The sequence below is a fragment of the Sorex fumeus genome, unplaced genomic scaffold (genome assembly GCF_029834395.1).
Source record: "Sorex fumeus unplaced genomic scaffold, SorFum_2.1 ptg000017l, whole genome shotgun sequence".
In the NCBI taxonomy this organism is placed as follows: Eukaryota; Metazoa; Chordata; class Mammalia; order Eulipotyphla; family Soricidae; genus Sorex; species Sorex fumeus.
Genome location: NW_026606074.1, coordinates 876,983 through 901,423, shown reverse-complemented (window position 1 = coordinate 901,423; position 24,441 = coordinate 876,983). Strand labels below are relative to the sequence as shown.

The 24,441-nt window shown below is 61.0% G+C and overlaps 1 protein-coding gene across 1 annotated transcript in view; it reads right to left on the bottom strand.

Moving 5' to 3' along the window:
• OBSCN (obscurin, cytoskeletal calmodulin and titin-interacting RhoGEF) overlaps positions 1–24,441 on the bottom strand; it is a 111,261-nt gene that overhangs the window by 16,814 nt on the left and 70,006 nt on the right. The window contains exons 51-85 of the mRNA XM_056112318.1: positions 24,167–24,430; positions 23,590–23,853; positions 22,863–23,129; positions 22,372–22,638; positions 21,999–22,271; positions 21,356–21,628; positions 20,778–20,974; positions 20,624–20,699; positions 13,028–13,300; positions 12,653–12,928; positions 11,790–12,077; positions 11,437–11,688; positions 10,525–10,889; positions 9,246–10,086; positions 8,467–8,745; positions 7,512–7,590; positions 7,288–7,412; positions 6,999–7,196; positions 6,649–6,681; positions 6,437–6,535; positions 6,103–6,321; positions 5,927–5,999; positions 5,616–5,683; positions 4,719–4,841; positions 4,463–4,602; positions 4,028–4,228; positions 3,866–3,948; positions 3,531–3,704; positions 3,100–3,256; positions 2,788–2,901; positions 2,545–2,709; positions 2,302–2,460; positions 2,046–2,223; positions 1,734–1,847; positions 209–376 (exon numbers count right to left, since the gene is read on the bottom strand). Coding sequence (XP_055968293.1) covers positions 209–376; positions 1,734–1,847; positions 2,046–2,223; positions 2,302–2,460; positions 2,545–2,709; positions 2,788–2,901; positions 3,100–3,256; positions 3,531–3,704; positions 3,866–3,948; positions 4,028–4,228; positions 4,463–4,602; positions 4,719–4,841; positions 5,616–5,683; positions 5,927–5,999; positions 6,103–6,321; positions 6,437–6,535; positions 6,649–6,681; positions 6,999–7,196; positions 7,288–7,412; positions 7,512–7,590; positions 8,467–8,745; positions 9,246–10,086; positions 10,525–10,889; positions 11,437–11,688; positions 11,790–12,077; positions 12,653–12,928; positions 13,028–13,300; positions 20,624–20,699; positions 20,778–20,974; positions 21,356–21,628; positions 21,999–22,271; positions 22,372–22,638; positions 22,863–23,129; positions 23,590–23,853; positions 24,167–24,430 — 7,125 coding nt within the window. The remainder of the gene's footprint in view (positions 1–208; positions 377–1,733; positions 1,848–2,045; positions 2,224–2,301; positions 2,461–2,544; positions 2,710–2,787; positions 2,902–3,099; positions 3,257–3,530; positions 3,705–3,865; positions 3,949–4,027; positions 4,229–4,462; positions 4,603–4,718; positions 4,842–5,615; positions 5,684–5,926; positions 6,000–6,102; positions 6,322–6,436; positions 6,536–6,648; positions 6,682–6,998; positions 7,197–7,287; positions 7,413–7,511; positions 7,591–8,466; positions 8,746–9,245; positions 10,087–10,524; positions 10,890–11,436; positions 11,689–11,789; positions 12,078–12,652; positions 12,929–13,027; positions 13,301–20,623; positions 20,700–20,777; positions 20,975–21,355; positions 21,629–21,998; positions 22,272–22,371; positions 22,639–22,862; positions 23,130–23,589; positions 23,854–24,166; positions 24,431–24,441) is intronic.

Below are 24,441 nucleotides of genomic sequence, written 5' to 3'. Positions count from 1 at the left end.
CTGGCCATCGGGACTCCACTGCTCAAGAGGGCACTGAGTATCAGGACCCCACTCCCCAATAGAAGCTGACCATCAGGACCCCACTTTTCAAGAGGGCAGTGAGTATCAGGACCCCACTCCCCAAGAGGGCACTGGCCATCATCACCCCACTCCCAGCGATCCCTCACTGCTAGACCTGAGCACCCCTCATAACTCCCTCTCACCACACCTTGCACCACGATCTTGCCCAGGCTGCTGGCATTGCCGGCGGCACTGGCTGCAAAGCACATGTACTGGCCAGAGTCTGCACCAGTCAGATTGTCCAGGATGAGAGCACATGAGCCATCAGGATCTTCAATGAGGATATGGTGAGGGTCCACTTCCACCGGCTTCCCATCTGGAAAGGAGAAGCAGAGCCTCCGTCAGGATACGGTAGGGGTCTCGGGAAACGTCCCAGGACCCCACTCTCAGTTTCTGCTCACAGGTCCTGGAGGACATCACAGTCCCCTGCTGTCACCGTGGGGAAACCATGGGGCATCCCACAGCTCTACAGGTGCTGGGCAAGGTTGTCAGAGGCTCTCAAATAAAGCCGTCGGCTCTACCCTCTGCCTCAGCACTCACTCCTCCCTGAGCTATGGCCACTTTCGCCTGCAGTGGGCACCTCCCCTGGGTGAGGGGATGGCTGTGGGCTCTACTGCTTCTACTATGGCAGTCTGTGTCCACCCACAGGTCCTGGGGCTCGTCTGGGGCTGACCGGGCTGGTTCCCAAACAGCAACGCAGCTAGATCCTTTATTTCTGCTGTGCAGTTCTGCCACATGCTAGCAGACCTATGAGCCACTTACAGTCAGGCTCACATGCCACTGGGTCCCCTCTCGACAGTGCTCTGGGTAGGGAGATGGAACCAGAGTGCCTGGAACAGGCTCAACTCTGACCTCTGGGTCTGCCCAGGGACGCTGCTCTCCTGGGAGCTAGGAACTGCCTGAAGGCTCTCCACAGCCCAACAGACACTGGCTCCGTGCCTTCAGAACCTTCTGATGGAGTCCAGTCCCAAGGCCACAGACACAGCTCCACCCTGGGTGCCAGAGGACGGCCTCTACACCAAGGTCCCTCACAAGGCCAGAAGGGACCCAGCCAGACCACAACACAGGACCACCCATGGCTGTCCTGTGGCCTTGTGGCACCTGGTGGTGTCCACAGAAGCCCAGTGTGTGGCAGACAGAGGCTCAGCACTGCTGCAGGGAGACCCCTGCAGGTCTCTCAAGAACCAAACTCCCCCCATGCCCCCAAAGACCAGCCTTCTTCGAAGCCACCCTGAGCTGTCCCTGTGGTGGAATGTGCCCCAAGTAGACCAGAGAACACAGCTTCCCGGAGACGGAGCCATCAAAACCAGGGCTGGCACAGAAATGCAAAAGGAACCCGCTAAGCGTGTCCTGGCTTACCTGGGGCCTCAGACCACCCCCTGGGAGAGAGAAGGACATAGCACTGAGGTTCAGGGCAGGGTCACACCCACCTGGTGTCCCCAACAAAAGGCCTGGGCTCCTGTCAGACTGAGCAAGCCCTGACGCTACCCCACCTTTCCCCTTTGGCCATAATGAATGGGAGCTCTGAGTGGGCCAGCCCCCAGAGCGGATAGAGTGGTCAAGCTCAGTGTCCCCAGGCTTGGTGTCATAAGGGACTCTTGGGGCAATCCAGGGGCACCCAACACAGCTCCTGGGCCGAGCACGTGTCAGCAAAGTCAACCCCAAAGCCCTACCTTTGTACCAGCTGACCACAGGCGTGGGTGTGCCTGTCACACGGCAGGCCAGCTTCACCGTCTCACCCAGTTCAGCAGTGCAGTCAGCCAACTCCTCCTCGAAATCTGGGGGACCTGGGGGACATGGAGGGGCTCACACCCTGGGCACATGCCTTACCACAAGCTGGACAGGCACCCGCTGGCTGGGCTTGAGGCAAAGGGACTCAGATGGAGGGTCCACTGAGGGACGGCTGCCAGCCCCACAGCCATGACGGCGCTTCTCCCGGTCAGGCTGGAGTTGACTGCCAGGGGAGGACGGGGCGGGGCACTCACACCAAACAGGCAGAGCAAGGCGCTGCTGGATGCCACGGATCTCCTTGACCCAGGAGTTCTTGGTGGTGGCCGTCCGCGCCTGCAGCAGGAACTTGCGCACAGAGTCCTCACGCTCGTGCCACACCTCAAAGGCACGGTCGTCCCCCTCCACCTGGTCGTTCAGGTCAATGCTGCTGAGCTGGGGGTAAGCGAGACTGTCAGTGGACTGCCCAGACTCTGCAGGGCTGCCCTCTGCTCCCAGCTGGCACCCACAGACCTTCATCATGTTCCTAAAGACGTAGCTGAAGGTGTCGGTGCGCGAGTCCCGCTTGGGCTTGCAGACCACCAGGTGGTTGCGGAAGAGGAAGACGTGCCGGTGGTGGCCCTTCCAGGGCATACGTGCGCCCGGGGCCCCCTCCCACACGATGAAGTGGCCCTGGGGGAATAGCCTGACTCAGCTGCCAGCCCGGCTGCAGCCGCTAAGCTCCACCACCAGCCTCCCCAGGTCCTGGCCCCAGACCTGGCGGATGGGCTCGCCCAGGGCCTCCAGGGTGCCGGGGTAGTTCTCCATGAGCGACACGTGCAGTCGGTCCTCAGCGCGCCGCGGCAGGGCGGACACCACGGCGTAGGCCTGCTCCAGCAGGGCACAGGCCTGCCTGTTCCGTGCCTTGTTGCGGATCAGCTCCTGGGGGAAGTGGGGCGTCAGCCACGAGGCTGGGGTGAGGGCAGGCCGGGGCAGGGTCACCGGCCCCCCGGCTCCCACCTTGAGCAGGGCCTGGTACTGCTGCACACGCTCCACGGGCTGCTCCAGGAAGTGCTGCAGTGGCGGCGGGGGCGGCTGGGAGGGGTCCGCCGACAGCGCCTCTTCCGTGTACTTCTGCAAGGAACAGGGCAGGCAGAGCCATTTGTCAGGGCCCTGGGGAGGCCACGCTTGCTACACACATGACACGAAGCCCCACACTCTGGGCCTCACTGCCCCCTGCTAAGCAAAGCTACAGGGGTCCCCCTACACACACTCCTCACTAGTCTGGGCGCCCAGGATTCTGGGCAGGCTCTGAAGGAGTCAGTAGGGCACCTTGTAGAACTCCTGCACAGCCGTGCTGACCACCACGGACTCTGCCTGCACGCGCCCCACCAGAAACTCCAGGTACTTCTCAAAGGCCGCCTGGTTCTTGATGAAGCACATGGCCACATCGTCGTCCGTTTCACAGGCCTGCAGCTCCTGAAGAAACCTGCCACGGGGGCGGGGGACAGTCAGGGCCAGCCACAGGGCCCCCTGCACCCAGTGGACGCCAAGGCAGCCCAGGGAGAGAGACTGATGATGCAGGAAGAGCACAATGCCTGCACACGTCGCCACACGTGCCACGGGTGAGAAGGGCAGGCTGGCGCACCCATAGCCAATCAGTTCCAGGGACATGCTGTCCTCCTTCAGGGGTACTGCCAGCAGCAAGTTCACCGTCCACTGAACCATGCATCCAGTGCTGTGCCCAGGCTGACCCGACCCACCTGCTGTGGAAGTGGCTGATGTCCTGCACGTTGCGGAAGATGACAGCCTTCTGGCTGGCCACGGCAGGGGGCACGTGAGGGGAGCGGTCGAGATGTTGCATGTAGTGGCTCTCTAGGAACTGCAGCTTGTCGACAAACGCCTGCTCCGAGCTTAGCAGCTCCTGGATGGTGGAGCTGAGGAGGGAAGAGTGTGTGGCTCCCAGGCTGCCGTGAGCTGCTCCTCATCAAGGCCCACATTCAGGCTAGGGAGGGCACCTGACGCTGGGAGACTTGTGCAGGCTGAGCTTGAAGCCCTGCTGGCCCAGCCCCCACCACCTACCCTGCCAGGCCCTCACCTCAACCGCGTCTTGTACTCAGCCTCAGGCATGGCCTCTCTAGGGAACTCAGGGGCCTCGGTGGGGCCCCACTCAGGTGACAGCTGCTGGGGCAGAGGAGAGGGTGGTCAGTGTCTGGACTCAAAGCTCACCTCTGCTGTCCCCTCCCTGACAGTTCAGTACCTTGAGCCGTCGGTCCAGGTAGGCAGGGGACACCCAGCCCTGCCGAGAGGGGCTGGACTTGGTGGGTTTGGTCCGCACGAGCCAACGCAGCGGGTGGGCTGAGTCCAGCACCTCCACATACTGGCCCTCACGCAGTGTGATGGCGTCCTGCTCTGCCCCCAGGGGTAGGTAGTCCGCAGTGACCACGTAGATGTCAAAGATCTCAGGAGAGAATAGACGGTGAGAGTTGGGGGGGGGGGGGGGAATGGGTGTTGGAGCCACACCCAGTGGTGCTCAGGGTGGGTAAGTCACTTCTGGCTCTGCACTCAAGAATTACTTTTGGCGAGGCTCAGGGAACCAAACCTGGGTCAGCCACATGCAAGGTGAGTGCCCTAACCACTGCACTATATCTATGGCCCCTACCCCTGCCGTTGGCCCTCCACCTTGGCCCAGTACCTCGCCCCGGGAGTCCCCATCTTCTGACTCCGAAGATGACTCCTGGACGCTGGAGGACGGACGGGAGCGGCCGTGCCGGGGGGATGCAGACGGTGTCCTGGACTCCTCATCGCTGTCCCCACCAGGAACCTGCAGCTTGGCTAGGGGCAAAGGGGGCTGCTAGCGGAAGAGCCCCGTGCCCACCCTGAGCCTCACAGTACGGGAGTGGAGAGGCTCTGTCCTGGACACATCATCCATCCTTGCTCTGTGTCCTTACCCTGCGTGAACTTGGCTGACACCATCTCTGTGATCTGGGTGGTGAGTCTCTGCAGGAACTCCTCTGTGCCCACCTCTGCCAGGGACAGGTGGCCGCGAGCTTCCTCTTCTGCAGGAGATGCTCCTGGGGGGCAGACCCTACTCAGCTGAGCTCCCCAGCACCCCCCAGGCTCATCTTCAGGGATGCTCAGGGAGACAGCGTCAACATAGATGTAGGGTCAGCAAGGCTGGAAGCACGGAGGGCTCTAGGATGAGGGGGCTGACATGCAGCTGAGGGTCCTGGCAGAAGGATGGTCAGGGTCGCTGATGGCAGAGCTGAGTGGAGGCCAGAGCCGGGGTGAGGGCAGCGGTCACTGTGGACTGTGGTCTGGAGGGAAGGGGCGCAGGAGAGCTCGGCTTCATGGTGGCACACATAGGTGGGGAAGGGGAACCCCAGTGAAGGACAGCTGAGGACCATGAGCATTGCTGGACACCCCATAGCAGTAATGGGCTGGGTGGGCTGTGAAGAGCCTGGAGGTGGGTTCAGAGTTCAAGGGTGTGAAGGGAATGGGGTGACGGTGAAGCACCAGGAGGATGCAGGGTTCTGTCCTGCTGCTGCATGGACTCTGCCATGAAGATCCAAACATGCCAGGTGCCAGGAGGCCCATGCACTTACCAGAAGCACCTGGCCATGAAGAGGGGAGACAGGACAGCACAAGAACCCACCTCCCTCAGGGTCCCCATGCAGCACCCTCCCCCCCCCCCACCACTGACACATACACTCAGCAGCTGCCCACTGGACTCCCATATCCACGGGGCAAGAGTGACTCAGGACACAACTAGAGCTGACCAGAGTGTCAAGAGGGCACCCCCACAGCTGGCAGGGGTGCCAGCTCCCCCACCCCCACCCAGCACTCACCCTTCCTCTGACCAGCAAGTTCGGTGAGACTCACAGAGCCCGACATCTGTGCCGAGACGGCCTGGGTCCTAGAGAAAGAGGGCAGTCCTAAGAGGCCTCTTGGGCACCCACACCCTTGGGCAGAGCCCTCTGAGACAAGTTGGGGGGGTGGACCCAGATGCCTCAGTCAAGATCCCGGACTAGCCCTTTTTCATTATGGAGAAACTGAGGCACACACAGGCAGGGCTGTCAGGAACCCGTGAACAGCAGAGCTGCTCTGCGGGCTCCAATAGGCCCTTCCACGAGGGCCCACTCCTGAGGCACTCACTCACCCCTGCAGGAAGGAAGAGATGAGAGCAGCCTTCACCTCGGCCTGGTCCTCCATGGGCTCAGTCTCCTTGGGCACTGTCAGAGGACAGGGTGAGCCCCGAGGACAAGAGGGCTGGTCAAGCCTCTGACTCCCCCAGCACCCACCTCCGTCCTTGCCAGGTCCCCCCTGCCCACTCACAGCCAGAAATGTGCAGACGAGCAGAGCAGAGGGCCTGGCCAGCGACGTTGGTGGCAATGCAGGTATAGGTGCCCCGGTGCTGAGCACCCACGTCCAGCAGGACAAGGCTGTGCTGCTGGCCAGAGCTGGCGACCGTGTATCCCGGCGTGTCCCGACCGATCCACAGCACGCCTCGCCCCGCCTCGTCCCGCAGCCAGTGCACGACAGGAGCCGGACACCCTGCGGGCAGGAGCAGACAGGGACAGTCTTTCTGGAAAAGGCTCAGGGACAAAGAAGTCCCCCCTGAGCCTCCCTCCGGGGCCCTGGAAGGAGGAGGGAGGCAGGAACGCCCTACCTTCAACCTTGACTGAGAAGGTGATGCTGGAACCCTTCTTTACTTTCTTGGAGGTGAACCTCTCCAGGATGCGGGGAGGCACCAGCTGCGGGTACACTCCTGGAGACACAGGGGGCTATCGGTGAGCTTGGGCAGAGCCCAGGCCAGGTCACTGTAGCCTGCAGCTGCGCCAGCTGCTGCCATGCCCCCTGCCTCTCAGCTTAAGGCCTCACCTGATGTCAGCTCCTCCTCTGGTTCACCTGGGCCTGGAAGAGGCAGGGACAAGACCTGTAGCCTAAAAGACCTCTCCTCAAGGACCACACGGCACCTCCACCCTCTCCTGAAAGCCTGGCTGGCAGGAACCTGGGCGTGCCCACTGATGCCTCGGGACCCAAAAGGCTGCAGCCCCGTCCGCCCAAGAGTCTGTGCTCCATGAAGTCAAGATCTCACAGGGCACAGCAAAGACCAGACAGCAAGCCTGGTCCTGAAGGCAGGGCAGGTGTGGGCACCAGCTTCCTGAGGGTTTCCGTCTTCCATGATGCTCCTACACATGAGGAGTGACCACAAAGCCTGTATCACCTACCTCGGACCAGCAGCCGGGCGGAGGAGTAGGCAGCACCCACTGTGTTGCTGACGTAGGCCGAGTACTGGCCAGCGTCCTCTCTGGTGACCGAGAGGATCTCCAGGGTGTGCAGCGCCTTCCTGTCAGTCATGCGGATGTGCTCGGAGGCGGTCAGGGGTTGCCCGTCCTTGAACCAGTACACTTGGGGTGCCGGATAGCCTGGAGCACAGGGATGTGGTCAGCACAGGGTGGGTCAAGGGCAAGGGTCCCGGGAGACCACCTGACCTGCAGGAAAAGCCACTGCCCTCACCTTTCACCTTGAACTGGAACTTGGCCAGGCGTGTGCCTGGGGCCACCTGCACTTCCTTCAGCTCCTCCACCACCTGCGGCAACTGCCCGTCCTCCGAGGTGGACTCCGTACCCTCCTGCTCCCGGCTGCAGTGGACACAGAGCAGAGGATCCATGAGGCAGACTGCAGTCTGCACAGACGAGGAGGGGGCTGTGGGCAGGGCCACCACCAGCAGAGCCCTCTACCTGGACTGATAGCCTTGGGCGCTGAAGTACGATGAGGTCTCCGTGGCGTCGGCTGCTGTATCGTAGTCTGTGCTGGTAACTGGGGAAGGGGGGTCCAGATGAGCCCCCTGCCAGCACAGCAGACAGACAAGGGAATCCTGCACCCCTGCCCTGTTCCGGGGCCCGGGGCCCGGGGCCCGGGGCCCTTCAGAGACCACAGAGTGGTCCCAGACTGCTGGCAGGATTGGGGGAAGAGCTGACCAGCTATCCCACAGAGGGTTCTGCTCTGGGCACGATGGAGGAATAGGTCCTGGGCTGCCCTGCCATGACCCTGATATTTCTGCCCCTGTGGGCTCGCAGTGGAGCCAGGCTGTGGAGCAGAGCTGTGGGCCACCCTTGGAGACGGTCTCATCAGGACCCCTCCCCCAGCCCCTGGTCTGACCAGGGCATGAGGAAAGAACACGCCCCATCTGTGACCTGTGTCATAGCAACCCTAACTGGGAACACCAAGACCACTGCCTCCCCCCCACTCCCGCCCCGCAATACAGGAAACAAGACTGAGATCACTGCTCTATTTCTGCTCCTGTTTCCTACAACCCTTGGGGTCCCTGTAACATGAACATAAATGGAACATTCGTTTTTGTTCTTGGACCACACCTGGCAGTGCTCAGGGCTCACTCCTGGTGGTACTCAGGGGACCATATGGGTCGCTGGGTACTGAGCCCGGGTCAGCCATGTGCAAGGCAAGCATCCTGACCTCTAGACATAACCTTTATTCCAAATACCCAAGGATGGGGTGAGCTACCAGGGACAAACCTGGTGGCAGGTAATAAACCTACTGGCCAGTTACCATGGACAAACCTGGTTCCAGTACCACTTCTGGACAGCTTTTCTGGCACTAAAAATCCACCAAAGACCATTGCTTCATAGATCCTGCCTGGTACTGAAGCCCCCCAGGAAGGCCTGTCATACTCACGGTCCACACGGAGCTCAGCCTTGGTGGATGACACGCCCACACTGTTCTCGGCCAGGCAGCGGTAGACCCCCATGTCTGTGGGGACCACGGCTGTGATGATGAGCTGGTGGCCGCCTTGCTGGTCCTCGCTGATCATGTAATGGTCATCCTCCTCCAGCACCCGCCCGTCCTTGAACCAGCGCACACTAGGCACTGGCTGGCCGGTCACCACGCAGTCAAAGCTCACGGGGTACCCATCCAATACCTCCTGATTCTTCAGCTCAGTGAGGAACACTGGGGCTGGGGGGACAACGGGCAGCACGTCAGCCTGGACACCCCTCCTCACACTGCACGTAGGCTGCACCTGCTTTGCACGCAGCCCCAGCACCAAACACCAGGCTTCTCTCCAGGGTCTCTGGGAGAGCCCCCTGAGCTAAGAGGCCCCTGGAGGGTGGAAAATGGGGCGGAGGGCACCAGGGCACAAAGCTGTATGGGCAGACGTCCAGAGTTCAGACGCGAGAGTGTAGACAGCAGTGTTGCTGCTGGCCCCAGAGATGCAGGGACACCTGGAGCCTCCTTCTAGTCACCTCAGTCGCTAGCACTGGAAACGGGGTGCAGGCTGAACCCGGGGAGCCCCCACGGGAAAAACAAGCCCCCCTAGGAATTTGCAGTCCATCCCCATTGTGCAGGTCAGCCCTTTGGCCCAAAAAAGCCTGGGGAAGAACCAGAGCAGGGCTCCACTTTGCTCAAACCACAGCTCCCACACATGCCTCCACCCCAGGGTGTCCCCGCAGGCTCACCTGCCTCTGTGGTAGCTGGGCCGGGCGCCACCTTCCCAATATGCACCTCCACTCCCCGGGGGCCCTGTTCCAGCACGCGGGTCTCCACCCTGATGCCCAGTGTGCCGAACATCTCCTGGAAGCGTGTGGCTGCCTGCTGGGCCTCAGCCAGAGCCTCAAAGCGGATGCAGACAGAGTGCTCGTCCTCACGGTACGTGGGCCAGTCTCCAGGGGCCTCGGGCTCGGGAGGGCCCTCGTCCGCACTCAGGAAGAGCTCCTCATCCGACACCTCCAGCGGGCCCTTGCAGCGGAAGAGGCGGTGCAGCCGCCGGGCGGCCCGGTGGAAGGTGTCATCCCGTTCGCCCCCCGAGGAGCTCTCGGCCTCGCTCTCCGTCCCGCTGACTGTCACACGGGCACTGTGGGTTGCCTGGCCAAACCTGCTGAGCACCTGACAGGTGTAGCGGCCAGCATCTGCACGGCCCAAGCCGGTGACCAGCAGGGAGCAGGTGCCGTCCCCAAGCTGGTCGATGTGGTGGTGCCGGCCGTCGGTCAGCTCCATGCCATCCTTCAGCCAGCAGGCCCGCACGTCCGCCTTGCTGGACACCACACACTCCAGACGCAGGACGTCCCCTACCTGTGCCTCTGTGTCCCCAAACGTGCGGCTGAACACGGGCCCCTCCTGCTGCTTCATCTCCTTCCGGACTTTGTACCCCTTAAAGGCAGCCTGGATCTTCACAGCAGCCTTGTCAAGGGAGGGGTCGCCCAGATCCCCCACAGACAGATCTCCCGGAGGAGGGCGCTCCACAACCAGCTGCTCCTGCCCCGCCTGTGGCTTTGCGGAGGCAGCTGCTGGGGCCCCAACCTGTGCGTGCAGGGGAGGAAGGAAAACGGGTCCAGAACTGGCAAGCTGAGAGTGCAAGTCTCCCCCCCGCCTCCCACTTGCAAATTCTGCCCCCACTGGTCACAAACACACTGCAAGCTCTGATCCTGATGCCCAACACCCAGGTGGTGGCCAAATGCAAGCCTGCTCCCCCCGCCAAGGGGACAGGGTAGACTCTGAAGGGCGCTGAGGAACCACGCCAGGTCATCAAGCCACGCCCCAACAGTCAGGTGGACAGCAGAGGGTAGATACGTGGGGAGATGGTGGGTGTACGCAGATGGATGGTGGGTGGATGAAGGATGGGCCAGTGAACAGGCGGGTGGATGCATAGAGGGTGAAGGGTATGCGGCTGGATGGTGGGCAGGTGGTGACAACTAGGAACACTAAAGACCACTGTCGCAAGTCAGCTCACAGACACACCTTGCTGGCCAGTGGTGAGAGCACAGGTCCACCGGCCTTCTTGAGGTAGGTGACCAGGGCAGGAGTTCCTGCCCGGGACTCGTCGTCAGAGCTGGTGTGCGAGAGGTCGGCCTCACCGGTGCGGGCCAGCTCGTCGGCCGTGGAGTAGTCCTCAGAGAAGTCAGGGGCCACATCCTCAGCCTCCTGCCGCGGGCGTCCGTCCTCCTCGGGCAGCTCGCTGATGGAGTCCAGCGTGGGCTCCCGGCTCATGCGGCGCTTCCGGGCCAGGGCCTCCCACAGCAAGTGCAGGTCTCCCTCCTGGGCAGCCTCGGGGGGCAGGCTGGGCTGTGCGGAGGCCTCAGCCCCAGACCCTGGGGTCAACAGCACTGAGGAGGACAGGGGCATGGTCAGGACAGAGGGAGATCCCAGGCCAGTCTGGGCATGGTCAGGATACGGCCCTGCTGCCTGCTGGAATCCCAAGGAGCCCAAAGCACCAGGAAATAGAGGCTCTGGACAGAGCCCTGGGCCTCCATCTTTGCAGACGTAGAACAGAGTGGACCCATGAAGCCTGAGAGGCCTGAACCCAGGGTCCTTAGCCAGAGGACATGGAGGAGATACAGCAGGACCTGGGCAGGGGGCGGAGCACAGGGCTGCAGAGAGCAACACTCCGGGGTGGAGGGCCGAAGGGCAGGGCATCCCAGGGCAGGGTCACAGGCACTCACCATCTGCAGTGATCAGGACACTGGGTTGCTAGCGATAGATTCTCAAAAAGTGCTTAACCACAAGGGTTCCAGGAATGAGCCCCCAGCCTCAGTTTCCCTTGCTATGACAGAAGCCCCCCTAAGTGGGCCCCTGACTCAGAGAGCTGGAGAAAAAGGCCAGTACCCCCACACCCCAGGACTGGCCACCTCTGGTGAGCACAGGAGCACATACCCTGGAATGCCACAGGTGCGGGGCCCTGGGCTGGGCTACAGCGGTACTCGCCCTGGTCCTCTGCTGTGACACCCCGGATCACCAGCATCTGCCGCCGGCCCTGGCACAGAACCTGGACACGCCCACTGGGCTGGACACGCTCTGTCCCCTTCATCCAGGTGACCTCGCCTGTCTCGGCCACCTCACACTCCAGACACAGGTCCTCGCCCGCTGCCACCTGTCGGCTCTCAGGGCTGGGTACTGATGGCTCTGCTGGGAACAGCAGCCAGGATGACACACGTCCTACAAGCAAGCTCGCCCAAGGCCCCTGTCGCAGGAGGCCCGGGAGCCATCCCCAGGACAGAGACACTCACCGAGCCGCACAGTCTGGGGCAGGTGCACAGGCTCTCCGGCGCCTGCAGGGCCCACGGCTGCCACGCGGAAGCGGTAGGTCTCCCCGGGGGCCAGGCCGTCCACCACACACTCAGGCCCGGGCACCAGCTCCTGGCACAGCTGCCACTCGCCTGTGGTGGCTGCCTTCATCTCCACCCGATAGCCATAGAGGCCGCCGCCGCCATCACTCGAGGGCGCCACCCAGGACAGTGTCACGGAGCGGCCAGTGCGACCAACCACTTCTGCATCCTCTGGGGGGTCAGGAAGGCCTGTGGAGAGGGGAGCCTGATCAGGGGAACCCAGCCCCACACTCAGGGCTGCAGTGGCCAGGCAGTGGCCCCGAGGACTGAGTCAGGTGACCCTGCTCTCCTGCAGATGAGGGGCAAGTGTCCACGTAACAGACACCCAGGGACCCTCCAAAGCCTGTCCTTCTGTCCCCAAGAGCTAACCTCAAGTCTGCACCGGGCTGATAACAGGGAGGAGAGACCGTGGGGCCCCCTCTCTGGGAGATGCTGGGGGCACTGGGTTCTTTAAAGCAGAAAGAGGTGTGGGGGCCTGCCAGCTGCCCCCGAGGCCTAAGGCCAGACCACATTCCCACGTCAAGGATGGCAGGAAGTGGGTGGTCTGCATCCTCAGACCCCCCAACATGGGTACTGCAGCGTCTTGTCTGCCCTCGCCCCTGTCTCCCCATAATGCCAGCCCTCGGGGAACTGTGCTGTGTCCCGGCAGCAGGGCCAGGAGAGGCAGGAGTCACGTGGCCACCACAGGCCTCGGCCCAGTGAGAGGGCCCCTGGGCAGGAGCTGGAGGTCACATTCCCACACCAGCAACCAGGGCACCACTCACCGAGCACACTGAGCCGTGCTGTGGCCACAGCCTCGCGGGCAGCGAAGGTGACCTCACCAGCGTGGTGGAGCTGGGCACTGCGGAGCAGCAGGCCATGGTGGCTACCGTCCGCCGTGACTGTCCAGTCGGCGTCGTCAGGCTGCACAGCGGCCCCGTTGAGGTACCAGGACACCTCTCCCACGGGAACAGCCTCGCTCAGCGTGCAGCGGAAGTGTGCCTGTTCCCCAGCACGCACCGACACGTCCTGAGGGGGCTCCAAGATCTCGAGGCGCCAGCCTGGGTGGAGGGGGACAGACAGAGAGACAGAGGAGCAAGGCCTCAGGGCGCTGCCCACCTGCCCCGCCACCTGAGCCCGGCCCCGACCCAGACACTCACCTCTGACAGTGAGGAAAGCAGACGTGACGGCATCCCCCGCCAGGAAGGTCACGCGGCAGCTGTCCTGCGGCCGCAGGCTCTTGAGCAGAAGCAGATGCCGCAGGCCGTCCTCAAAGTAGACGACCTCGGCCCTGTCGGAGCTGTGCACCGGCTCGTCGTCCAGCAGCCACGTTTGTGCCGCCACCTCCGGCTGCGAAAGCTGGCACTCAAACAGCGCCTCCCCGCCCTCAGGGGCCTCCACGTTCTCCAGGCCACGCACCACCGTGTTCTTGGCTGCAGAGAGGACAGGGCAGCTCAGGGGCCTTCCCTGGGCCAGACCAGCCCCAGATATCCCAACTCCCCAGCACAGATGGCAGCCGCATGGAGGAGCCCTGGCCCTCACCACCCCCCTCACCAGAATCCTGAGCCCAGATGGACCCTGAGCTCAGGCCACACACCCCAGACCTGCCCTGCCCAGTCCTCCTCGGCTGCCTCTGCCTCCCCAGCACATGTGGGGTGCAGTCAGCTGTTCCCTCTGGGCCCTGGTCTGCGGTGACTCCACCAGGCTTCTAGGGAGATGATGGACAAAACTGGGCCAAGGGAGAGGTGCAGGCAGCAGAGTGGTAAGAGGACACCAGGATGGAGGGAAGTAGCAACAGGGGTTTCAGAGGGCCGTGGGATAAGGAATGCCAGGGACCAGTGGGGAGCAAGAGGGAACAGGTAGGCAGGACCCCCAAAGTGATCAGAACTGGCCTCAATGTTAGGGAAGGGCTGGCCCGACCCACAGGACAGTGGGAAGCCAGGCAGTGGCCAAGCTGTGGGTAGACGCAGGGCAGATACTAGGTCAAGGCTCATGGCCCACCTGATTCTGCAGCCTGTACTCCTCAGGTGCACCCACACCTGGCCCTAAGGCTCCACCCACCCCTGGCCCTGATGCTCCACAGGTGCAGCCACACCCAGCCCTGATCATCCACAGGGGCACCCACACACATGGCCCTAATGCTCCATGGGGGCACCCACATCTGGCCCTGATGACTCACAGGTGCACCCACACCTGGTCTTAATGCTCTACAGGGGCACCCACACCTGGCCCTGATCATCCACAGGTACACCCACACCTGGCCCTGATGCTCCACGGGAGCACCCACACCTGGTCTTAATGTTCTACAGGGGCACCCACACTTGGCCCTGACCATCCACAGGTACACCCACACCTGGTCCTGATGCTCCACAGATGCACATACACCTGGCCCTAATGCTCTACAAGGGCACCCACACTTGGCCCTAATGCTCCATGGGGGCAACCACACCTGGCCCTGATGATTCACAGGTGCACATACACCTGGCCCTGATCATCCACAGGGGCACCCACACCTGGCCCTGATGCTCCACAGGTGCACATACACCTGGCCCTAATGCTCCACGGGGGTACCCACACCTGGCTCTGATGCTCCACAGGGGCACCCACACCTGGTCCTGATGATTCACAGGTGCACCCACACCTGGTCTTAATGCTCTACAGGAGCACCCATACCTGGATCTGATCAGCCACAGGTACACCCACACCTGGCCCTGATGCTCCACAGGTGCACATACACCTGGCCCTGATCATCCACAGGGGCACCCACACCTGGCTCTGATGCCCCACAGATGCACATACACCTGGCCCTAATGCTCTACAAGGGCACCCACACTTGGCCCTAATGCTTCATGGGGGCACCCACACCTGGTCCTGATGCTCCACAGGTGCACATACACCTGGCCCTGATCATCCACAGGGGCACCCACACCTGGTCTTAATGCTCTACAGGAGCACCCACACCTGGATCTGATCAGCCACAGGTACACCCACACCTGGCCCTGATGCTCCACAGGGGCACCCACACCTGGCCCTAATGCTCCACAGGGGCACCTACACCTGGCCCTGATGCTCCACAGGTGCACATACACCGGCCCTGATCATCCACAGGGGCACCCACACCTGGTCTTAATGCTCTACAGGAGCACCCACACCCAGCCCTGATCATCCACAGGGGCACCCACACCTGGCTCTGATGCTCCACAGGGGCACCCACACCTGGCCCTGATGATTCACAGGTGCACCCACACCTGGTCCTGATGCTCCACAGGGGTACCCACACCTGGCCCTAATGCTCTACAGGGGCACCCACACCTGGCCTGATGCTCCCTTCCAGCTTGTCCACAGACGTGACGTGGACATCAGCACCCACTCTGGGGAGAGGATCCCCAGGCTGAAAGGAAGAATCATGGGTCTGAGTGTTCAGCCTTCCTGATGGCATGGCCTCCACACACTGGTGGTCAGAACTGGCAGTGCCCAAGTCACGCAGCTGCACAGAGGCCTCTGGAGGGGCTGCTCTGCTCCCAACAACCAGAAAAGGTGGCTGCCCCCATTCAGCCTCATCTCCAATCCCAAGTCAGAGTGGGTTCTTGTTTCCATAAATACACTAGATTTGGGGGGTCACAGCCAGTGGTACTGATGGGGCAATGCTTGGGGGCCACTCCTGGTAGTACACAGGAAATGATGAAGTACGAGAGATCAAACGTGGGGTTCAAGGCATGTGCTCCAGCTCCAAGCCCTAGATCTTAGGGCAGCAGAGATACCCCTAGCATCTTACTGCCTCCTACTTCTTTGCACTGTCCAGATGTGCCAGGACTAGGTCCCCCATCTGTCTGTGCCTGGGCCCCCCATCTACAGTGGCCGCGCCTCTGTCCTTGCCTGTGTCCCCCATCCATAGTGCCTGGGTCCTCCAAATGTCTGTGCCTGGGCCCCCCCTCCGGTCTGTGCCTGCCCCCATCTGTCTGTGCCCCCCATCCATCTGTGCCCACCTCTGTCTGTGCCCCCATCCGTCTGTGCCCTGAGCACTCCCCACCCTCCGTCTGCGCCTGAAGGTCCAGCTCAGACTACAGCCTCCTCCACAGAGCTCCTACCTCATTACTTCATGGGACCCCACGGGCTGCCCTCCTGTCCCGCCTCAACCTCCCAACAGGGCATTTTGGTTGCAGCCTCTGCCTGGAGCTTTTCCTAATGCCCTGCTTTGTCCTGCTGCATAGGGCAAATTAGGGAGGTGGAGTCAGTTGCCACCCCACTGGACTAGTCCGGCATGCTGGCTGCCAGCCAGCGGCCACTCCAGGCCGAGGCCCACCCGTGGCCTCACCGTGGCCTCACCTTGCACACGCAGCAGGGCCACCACGCGGGTGCCTGCGGCCTCACAAGAATAGATGCCGCTGTCGCGGGGCAAGGCTGGCCTGAAGGACAGCCTGGCCACTGTCCAGTCCTGCTCTATGACGACTCGGTGCCCGTCGGCGCATACTTCCTGCTCGTTCATCTTCCACTTGGCCTGCACGGGCCGTGAGTACTGGCAGAGGAGCTCGGCTGGGCTACCCTCCTCCACCGCCAGGTCCTGCATGGCACTGACCACCTCCACCACGGGATCTGTCAGCCAACATGCCAGGCAGCCGTCAGCCAGGCGGTGCAGCCGGGCCTCCCTCCCTCCCTCCGTCAGCACCAGCAGTCCAGCACCAAGCAAGCACCGCAGCTGGCTGGATTCCCCCCAGAAGCCTCGCGCCTTATGCCCACCCCGGTCCACTGCCCCTCTTGACCCTCCAACTCCTGGGCCCCACGTCCTCTGGCAGTCACAACACTCTATCCTCAAAGCTCTCTTGCTCTGCTCAGGGTCCACAGACTCAACTGGGCACCCACCACTCCATCCATGCCCAGCTGTTCCTCCTTCATCAACCTTGCGGTGGCAGGGGATGTGGGGGTGGTTCTCCTCAAGCTGAGGAACACATTTGTTCTGCTAGAATGTCAAACTATTCCCAGGCATTTGATACACCCCTCTCAGGTGTGGGTCAAGGGGTCCCGAGGGTTCACTGTCCTCTCCGATGCCCTCCCCAAAAGGGCAAAAGGCATGGGCAGGCACTCCAGCCTCGAGGATGGGACCAGGCTCACACTCTACACTGCCTTGGGATGTGTGCTCACAGAAACAGCCTCAGAGTATGACCGGGGGCCCGCCACCAGCCTTCCAGCAGATGTGTCCAAGGAACCTCAGCCTCATGAGCCCCCTGCCTACGACGCCCCCACAGCCATGGAGGGCAATGCCAGTAGGTGACCTAATGCTGGTTCCTGACCCTGCCTTTCCCCCTCCAGCCTTGAGCGAGCAAGAAGCATGCAGGGACAGCAGCAGCGGCAAGGACGCCAGCACAGGGCGGGGCCAGCAGCCGATACCTTTGACCAGCAACTTGGCTGAGGAGACCAGGGGCCCTGCGCAGTAGGTGACGGTGCCTGAGTCGGACAACCCCAAGCCCGAGAGCGTGAGGGAGTGGATGGTCCCATCACGCACAGAGATGGCACTCTGGGGGCCGTCCTGCAGCAGGGTCCCATCCAGCCACCAGCGGGCCTCTGGCCCACCTGCACGGGACACCTCACAGGAAAATGTGGCCACCTCCCCCGCAAAGACGTCCACGTTCTGCAAGCCACGTACCAGGCACAGTGCAGCCTCTGCACAAGAGGGCAAAAGGAGGGCAGGCTGGGAACTGGGCTACTGGCAACCCCCGGCCCACCCTAGTGGAGACTGTGGGGCGGAGATGGACAGAGGTATGGACCACCCTACTTGCAGGACTCCTACCGCACGGTCATGTAGCGCTGACTCAGTCCCTCAGACACCCAACCCCCAGAACCAGTCCAGCCCCTCACACGCCCACCCCAGAACCAGCTTAGCCCTGCACACATACCCACCCCCAGAACCAGATCAACCCCTCACACACACACACACCACCCCAGAACCAGCTCAGCCCTATACACACACACACACACCCAGAACCAGCTCAGCCCTATATATACACACACACAACACACACACACAGAACCAGCTCAGCTCTATATATACACGCACACAACACACACACAAACATCCATAATCAGCTCAGCCCTATACATACACACACACAGAACCAGCTCAGCCCTATATATACGCACACAACACACACACACAGAACCAGCTCAGTTCTATACATACACACACACCCACAACCAGCTCAGCCCTATATATACACGCACACAACACACACACACACATCCAGAACCAGCTCAGCCCTGCACACACACATACAGAACCAGCTCTGCCCTGCACACACACACACCCAGAACCACCTCAGCCCTATATATAGGCACACAACACACACACACAACCAGAACCAGCTCAACCCTGCACACACACATACAGAACCAGCTCTTCCCTGCACACACACACACACCCAGAACCACCTCAGTCCTATATATACGCACACAACACACACACACACACACACACACCCAGAACCAGCTCAACCCTGCACACACACATACAGAACCAGGTCTGCCCTGCACACACACACACACACACACACACACAGAACTAGCTCAGCCCTGTACATACACACACATACACACACATATCCACCCAGAACCAGCTCAGCCCTATACATACACACACAGAGAGAACCAGCTCAGCCCTGCACACACACACACACCCCACCCCAGAACCAGCTCAGCCCTGCACACACACACACACACACACACACACACAGAGAACCAGCACAGTCCCTCATATATTCAACCCCCAGAACAGATCAGCCCTACAGACACCCAACCTCAGAACCAAATCAACCCCTCTCACACACATACTCTCGCAGAACCAGCTCAGTCCTCTGTGTGTGTGCGCGCGCATACACACACACACACAGAACCAGCTCAGCCCTGCACACATACATATGCCCAGAACCAGCTCAGCCCTATACACACACACACACACACACATCCAGAACCAGCTCAGCCCTACACACACACCCACACCCACACCCACACACACACACACACACACGCCCCAGGACCAGATCAGTCCCACAAACATCCACTCTACAAAAGTCAGTTCAGTCCCTACACACCTACACCTCCAGTATCAGCTGCCTCTCTCTTAGCCTTACACACACACACATACACACACAAACAAACACACAGCATTAATTTTACTGAAGTGTGGAGACAGATGCTTCTCCCATCCCCAGAGGGTTTGCCTAGAAGTGCCCAAGAACCCTGGTCCTTAGATTCAGAGCATTAATACCACATTGCTCCTAACTGCTGCACCACACTGCCTGCTTGCACTGGGCACAAGCCACCCTCACTCACCTCTCCCACACCACAAAGTGAAAGCCTCCTGCCCACCATGAAAGAGGACTCACGCCCACAGTTGGCGAAGGTCAGATACCATCATGCACCTCCCACAATGGCCAACTCCAGTCCAGGGAATGAGGGCACAAAGGGCACATGGGGGTCTCGACACAGCATCACACCAGGCACAGCATCCCTGTGTCTGTTCTAGCTGGAACTTCCTCAGCCAATGCCCCTGGTGGGTAGGCCCATCACCACCCCATCCCACCCACCCTTACCTTCTCCCCTGTCCCATCTTTGCCTACAGACTGCCCACTGAACACCTATTCCCAAACAGCCACACCCATGGGCCCTCTCCCTGAGAGTAGACATCCATCCAGGATTCTCCCTGGCTGTGACATGCAGTCAAAAGGACCCAAGACAACAGGATCTGCAAGCCTGGTGAATGCAAGGTCCTTCCTGGACACCCACGGAGCTTTCTCTTCTAGCATTATCTCCTGAGTACAGCATTCACTCTGGACAGTCCCTGACCTTGTTCAGGATACTCCATATCCAATCCCCCCTGCATATGGGGGTGGGGGGGGCTTCAGGTTCCCTGAGGACACAGCTGTATCTGCCCCTCGTTGAGGTACCTGGTACGTAGATAACGGATATATATGGAAGAGCAGCCGAGGCAGGCGTGAAAGATGGGCTGGAGGGGCGGTGGACAGATGGATGAAAGGCTGAATGACGGGTGAATGAACACACAAATGACAGTTGGACAGACAGATGAGATCAATGAATGGTCATGTGTGAACGTACTGACGGATGGATGGTGAGTGGGTAAATGTACAGATGGACAGACAAATGGATTTTTAGTGTGGTTGATGATTGATATAGGAATGAACAGATGTTAGATGGATAAGAATACAGATGAACAGAAAGATGTGAATGGATCTGTGGGTGGACAGACGCTTCAGTGGTTGGGGCTAGTTTGAAAATCTGAAGTAGAACATCAGTGGAGGGTGTGCAGGGAACTCTGACGACAAGTTACAGCCAAGCTGAAGGTCTCTGATAACCTCTCCACTTCCCTGGGCCATATCATACCATGACCCAGAGTGTCCATATGTCAGGGGCGAGCTGTGTCCTGGGCATGTGAGCCCACCACTGTGCTTGAGTGCCAAGGGTATCAGTGAGTAGCTGTACAGAAAGTGATTCTGGAAGTCCCTGTGTCCATCTCAGGGGCTCCCCAGCTTCCTCCAGCAGGCAAGCACGAACCCCACATGGTGACCCCCAGATCAGAACGACTCAGTCTTTATTCACCAGCCCTCCAGGGGGCTCTCTGGGCAGAGACAATATCCAGTGGCTGGAGAACAACACTCGCTGACACAGGCTGGTTGGGGACTACCTCCCCCAGCTGATCTGGGGACACACAGGCACTGAGAGCAAGGGGCCAGGCAAAGGACACCTACCTGTGATCTTCAGCTGGGCCTCGCAGCTACAGGAGCCCACCTGGAAACTGACAATGCCTGCATCCTCAGGGGTCACCTGCAGGAGAGAAGGGAGGTAAGGCTGGCCTCCTGGCCCTATGAGCAGGGCAGCCCCCGCCCAAGGCGGCCAGCACACCTTGTGCAGGGTGAGCTTGTGAAGCACCCCCTGTTCCACTGTGATGTCGTTCATCTCGTTGGCCTGCAGGGGCACGCCCCCCAGCGCCCAGTGGGCTTCCTGGCCCAAGGCCCGGGACAGCCGGCACTGGAAGTGGGCATCCTGACCCTCACTGAGCTGCAGGTCCTTCAGGGGCTCCAGGATGGTCACCTCGGGAACTGGACACAGTAGAGGAGTGATATTAATTTCAGTGCTTCCCCATCGGGAAGGATATCTCTGCCAAGACTCCTGGCATCAAGCACAAGGGCCGTTTTTTGCACCCCCCCCCCACCTGCTCCCTCCTCAGCCTGAGATCAGGACGCTGACCCAGAGATGGTGGGCAGGACCTAGTTTGGGCTGGGCTGACCCCCAGAAAGAGAAGACAGGAGATCTAAGCTTAGAGGCAGCAAAGCTACAATGCTTGTGGTTCTGGTCTCAGCTCATCCCAAACGTCCCCACTCTCAGGCCCACTCTGGCCAGTTCCCACCCTGCAGGTCAGAGCCTGGGTCTGTCTCTGTTGCCCGATACACCCGGCCCGCAACAGGTGGGCGCAGAACTACCTCGGACGGTGAGCTGAGCGGAGGACGTGTGTGGACCCAGGTGGAAAGAGACGGTGCCTGCATCCTCGGGTGTCACACCCTTGAGCCGCAGCGTGTGGGTGCAGCCCCCTCTCACGGATATCTCTGTCACGTCATTGTTCTGCAGCGGCAGGCCCTGCAGGCGCCACTCCACGGCTCCAGCCTCAGCGCACGACACCTCACAGGTGAACTCAGCATCCCCGTCTGCCTGCACCTCCGCATCCACCAGCCCCCGTACAATGGTGACCTCAGGCTCTGCGATGGGGATAGGGTGCTCCGTTTCCACCCCAATCAGATCCTCCCATCCCCTCCTCCAAAAGTCTTCAGAAACGTGTGCCTGTGTGCCCAGGAGGCATTCAGCCCCTTACTCGCTCCAGACACAGCCCGCCCCAACAATGAGCTCCTAAGGCCAGGACTCTTTCTGGAGGTGTGGGGAGTAGTGCGGTTCCTGGCCCTCTCCACCCAGGGCAGAGCAGGGCATGGGGCCCCACTGACCAGTAGCTCTGAAGGCCTCACCCTCCATCTCCAGGCAGTTCTGGAACCCCTGTGTCTCCGACAGAGGGTGCAGCAGGGACACATGTGGTCACTGGGGGTGAGGAGGAGTTGGGGTGGCAGGAAGGCTCACCTTTGACCTTGATGGAGGCCAGGCTTTTCTGGCTGCCCACCACACAGGCATACTCGCCGGTGTCTGCAGCATCCAGCCCGTGGACCAGCAGCTCACACATGGCCCCCTGGCGCCGCATCTCGTACTTGGTGCCCCCATGAAGCTCCACGCCCTCCTTGAGCCACTGCACAGGGGCCCCAGGCTCCACATCACTCAGCTGGCACTGAAGTCGAGCCACACCACCAGCCACCTGCTCTGCACTCTGCAGTTCCGTCTTGAACTTGGGTCTGGGGACTAGAGGGCCAGGAGGAGAGTTTAGGGCAGCTGGGCAAGGGCATCACATACTCACCGAGCTGAGAGGGCCCTGAGGGGCCGGGGCTGGCAGGCAGCTCACCCTGGACAGAGAGGGCAGCTGTGCTCTGCATGTGACCCGTGTCACAGGTGTACAGACCGGCGTCCTCCTGCTCCACGTCATGAATCAGGAGCTCCGCTACCAGGCCCTCCTGAACCATCTGGTATTTGGCACAGGGGAAGAGCTGCAGGGAGCCCTTGCGCCACTCCACACTGGTGCCCACCTGGCTCAGCTCGCAGCGCAGGTGTGCTGTGGATCCCTTGCCCACCTCCTGGGCCTGCAGCTCCTGAACAAACCTCACAGGCGCAGCTACAGGAGAAAGAGAGGGTGAGTGTAAGGCATCAGGGTACACAGGTGCATACCCAGAGCATCTGTGTGGATGGTGGGGGTGGACAATCGTGGGACGGGCACAGAAAGCAGCCGTGGGGCACAGGAGGGGACAGAGCCCGTGCAAATTGCTGTGGCCCACGGGAACTGTGTCCCCTCCCAGGGGCCTGGGGAGACTGCAGCCCCCAGGGCCATGGTGGGCTCACCCGTGACCATGAGGGTGGCACTGGTGGTCTGGGCATCACAGGTGCAAGTGTATTCCCCTGCGTCTTCCCTGCGCGCCTCCCGCAGCACCAGCTCTGCCACGGGCCCTTGTCTCCGCAGCTCTCGGCGCCCATCAGCCTGCAGCTCTAGGCCGGCCTTGCTCCAGACCACGGAAGTGCCAGGTCCCCAGAGCTCACAGCGCAGGCAAGCAGGTGCGCCCTCCTCAACCTGCAGGCTCTGCAGCGGCTCCCGGAACCCCACCTGGGGCACTGCTGTGGGGAGAGTGCAGGGTAAGCACAGAGCATCCACTCAGTTCTGGACACCCACAGGGATGGCAGCATCCCAGCAGCCCGGCCTCTGCAGAACGCACAGCTCAGGAAATGGTCTCCAGGCAGCAGGCAGCTTGAGGGGAAGCAGAGGGCTGGAGGAAGTTGGGAAAGCACGGAAGATCTGACCAGGTCAATGTCATGGTGACCACTAACACAGGAGGCTGGGGGGTCACCACAGTCCCCCATATCAGGCTCAGAGGACATGACAGAGAAGGTGGACAAAGACAGGAGAGGGTATCCAGATGGTGGCTAACCCTGCCACAAGCCCATCACACAGGAGAGCAGGCTGGAACTCTGGACATAGACAAGGACTACACAACCTCAGACAAAACTGATCGGAGTGGACAGAGATTCAGGGAGGGAAAGGCACACAGAACTTTACAGAGCCTGAGATTGTTACCCCTGATGGTCAGCGTGGCTGAGGTCCGCTCCTGCCCACACACACACGAGTACTCCCCAGCGTCCTCCACAACCAGGTCTCGGATCTGCAGCTCACACACGGCCCCGTCCTGCTTCAGACTGAGTCTGTCCCCAGATGTGAGGGTCTCAGGCCCCTTCTTCCACTCCACAGGGGCTGCCTTGCTCAGCTCACAGCGCAGGCTGGCCGTGGCCCCCTCTGTGGCCTCTTCCTTCTTCAAGCCCTTTGTGAACTTGGCAGACAGGGCTAGGGAGGGGTCGAGAAGTCACTGAGAATGTCATTCAGGGAACTGTGGCCATGACGAGGACTCACAGAAACTGCACATAGTAAAAAGCCACAGCGTGGAGGAATGAAGGAACATAAACAGAACGAAGAAAGTGAATGACAACAGACAAAAAGGACCAAATGTGAAAACCAGGTGAAAGTCTGGGCAGGACAGGAGATGGGAGAGAGCAGGAACCTCATGATAACATAGACACCCACAGAGATACAGGGACAAATAGTGACAATGACAAGATGCAAACATCAGTACTCCACGTGGGCCCTTCATGGTCTTTACCCCTGACGGTCAGCGTGGCAGAGGTCCGCTCCTGCCCACACACACATGAGTACTCCCCGGCGTCTTCCACAACCAGGTCTCGGATCTGCAGCTCACACACGGCCCCGTCCTGCTTCAGGCTGAGTCTGCCCCCGGCTCTGAGGGTCTCGGGCCCCTTCTTCCACTCCACGGGGGCCGCCTTGCTCAGCTCACAGCAGAGGCAGGCTGTGGCCCCTTCTGTGGCCTCTTCCTTCTTCAAGTCCTTTGTGAACTTGGCAGGCAGGGCTGGGGAGGGG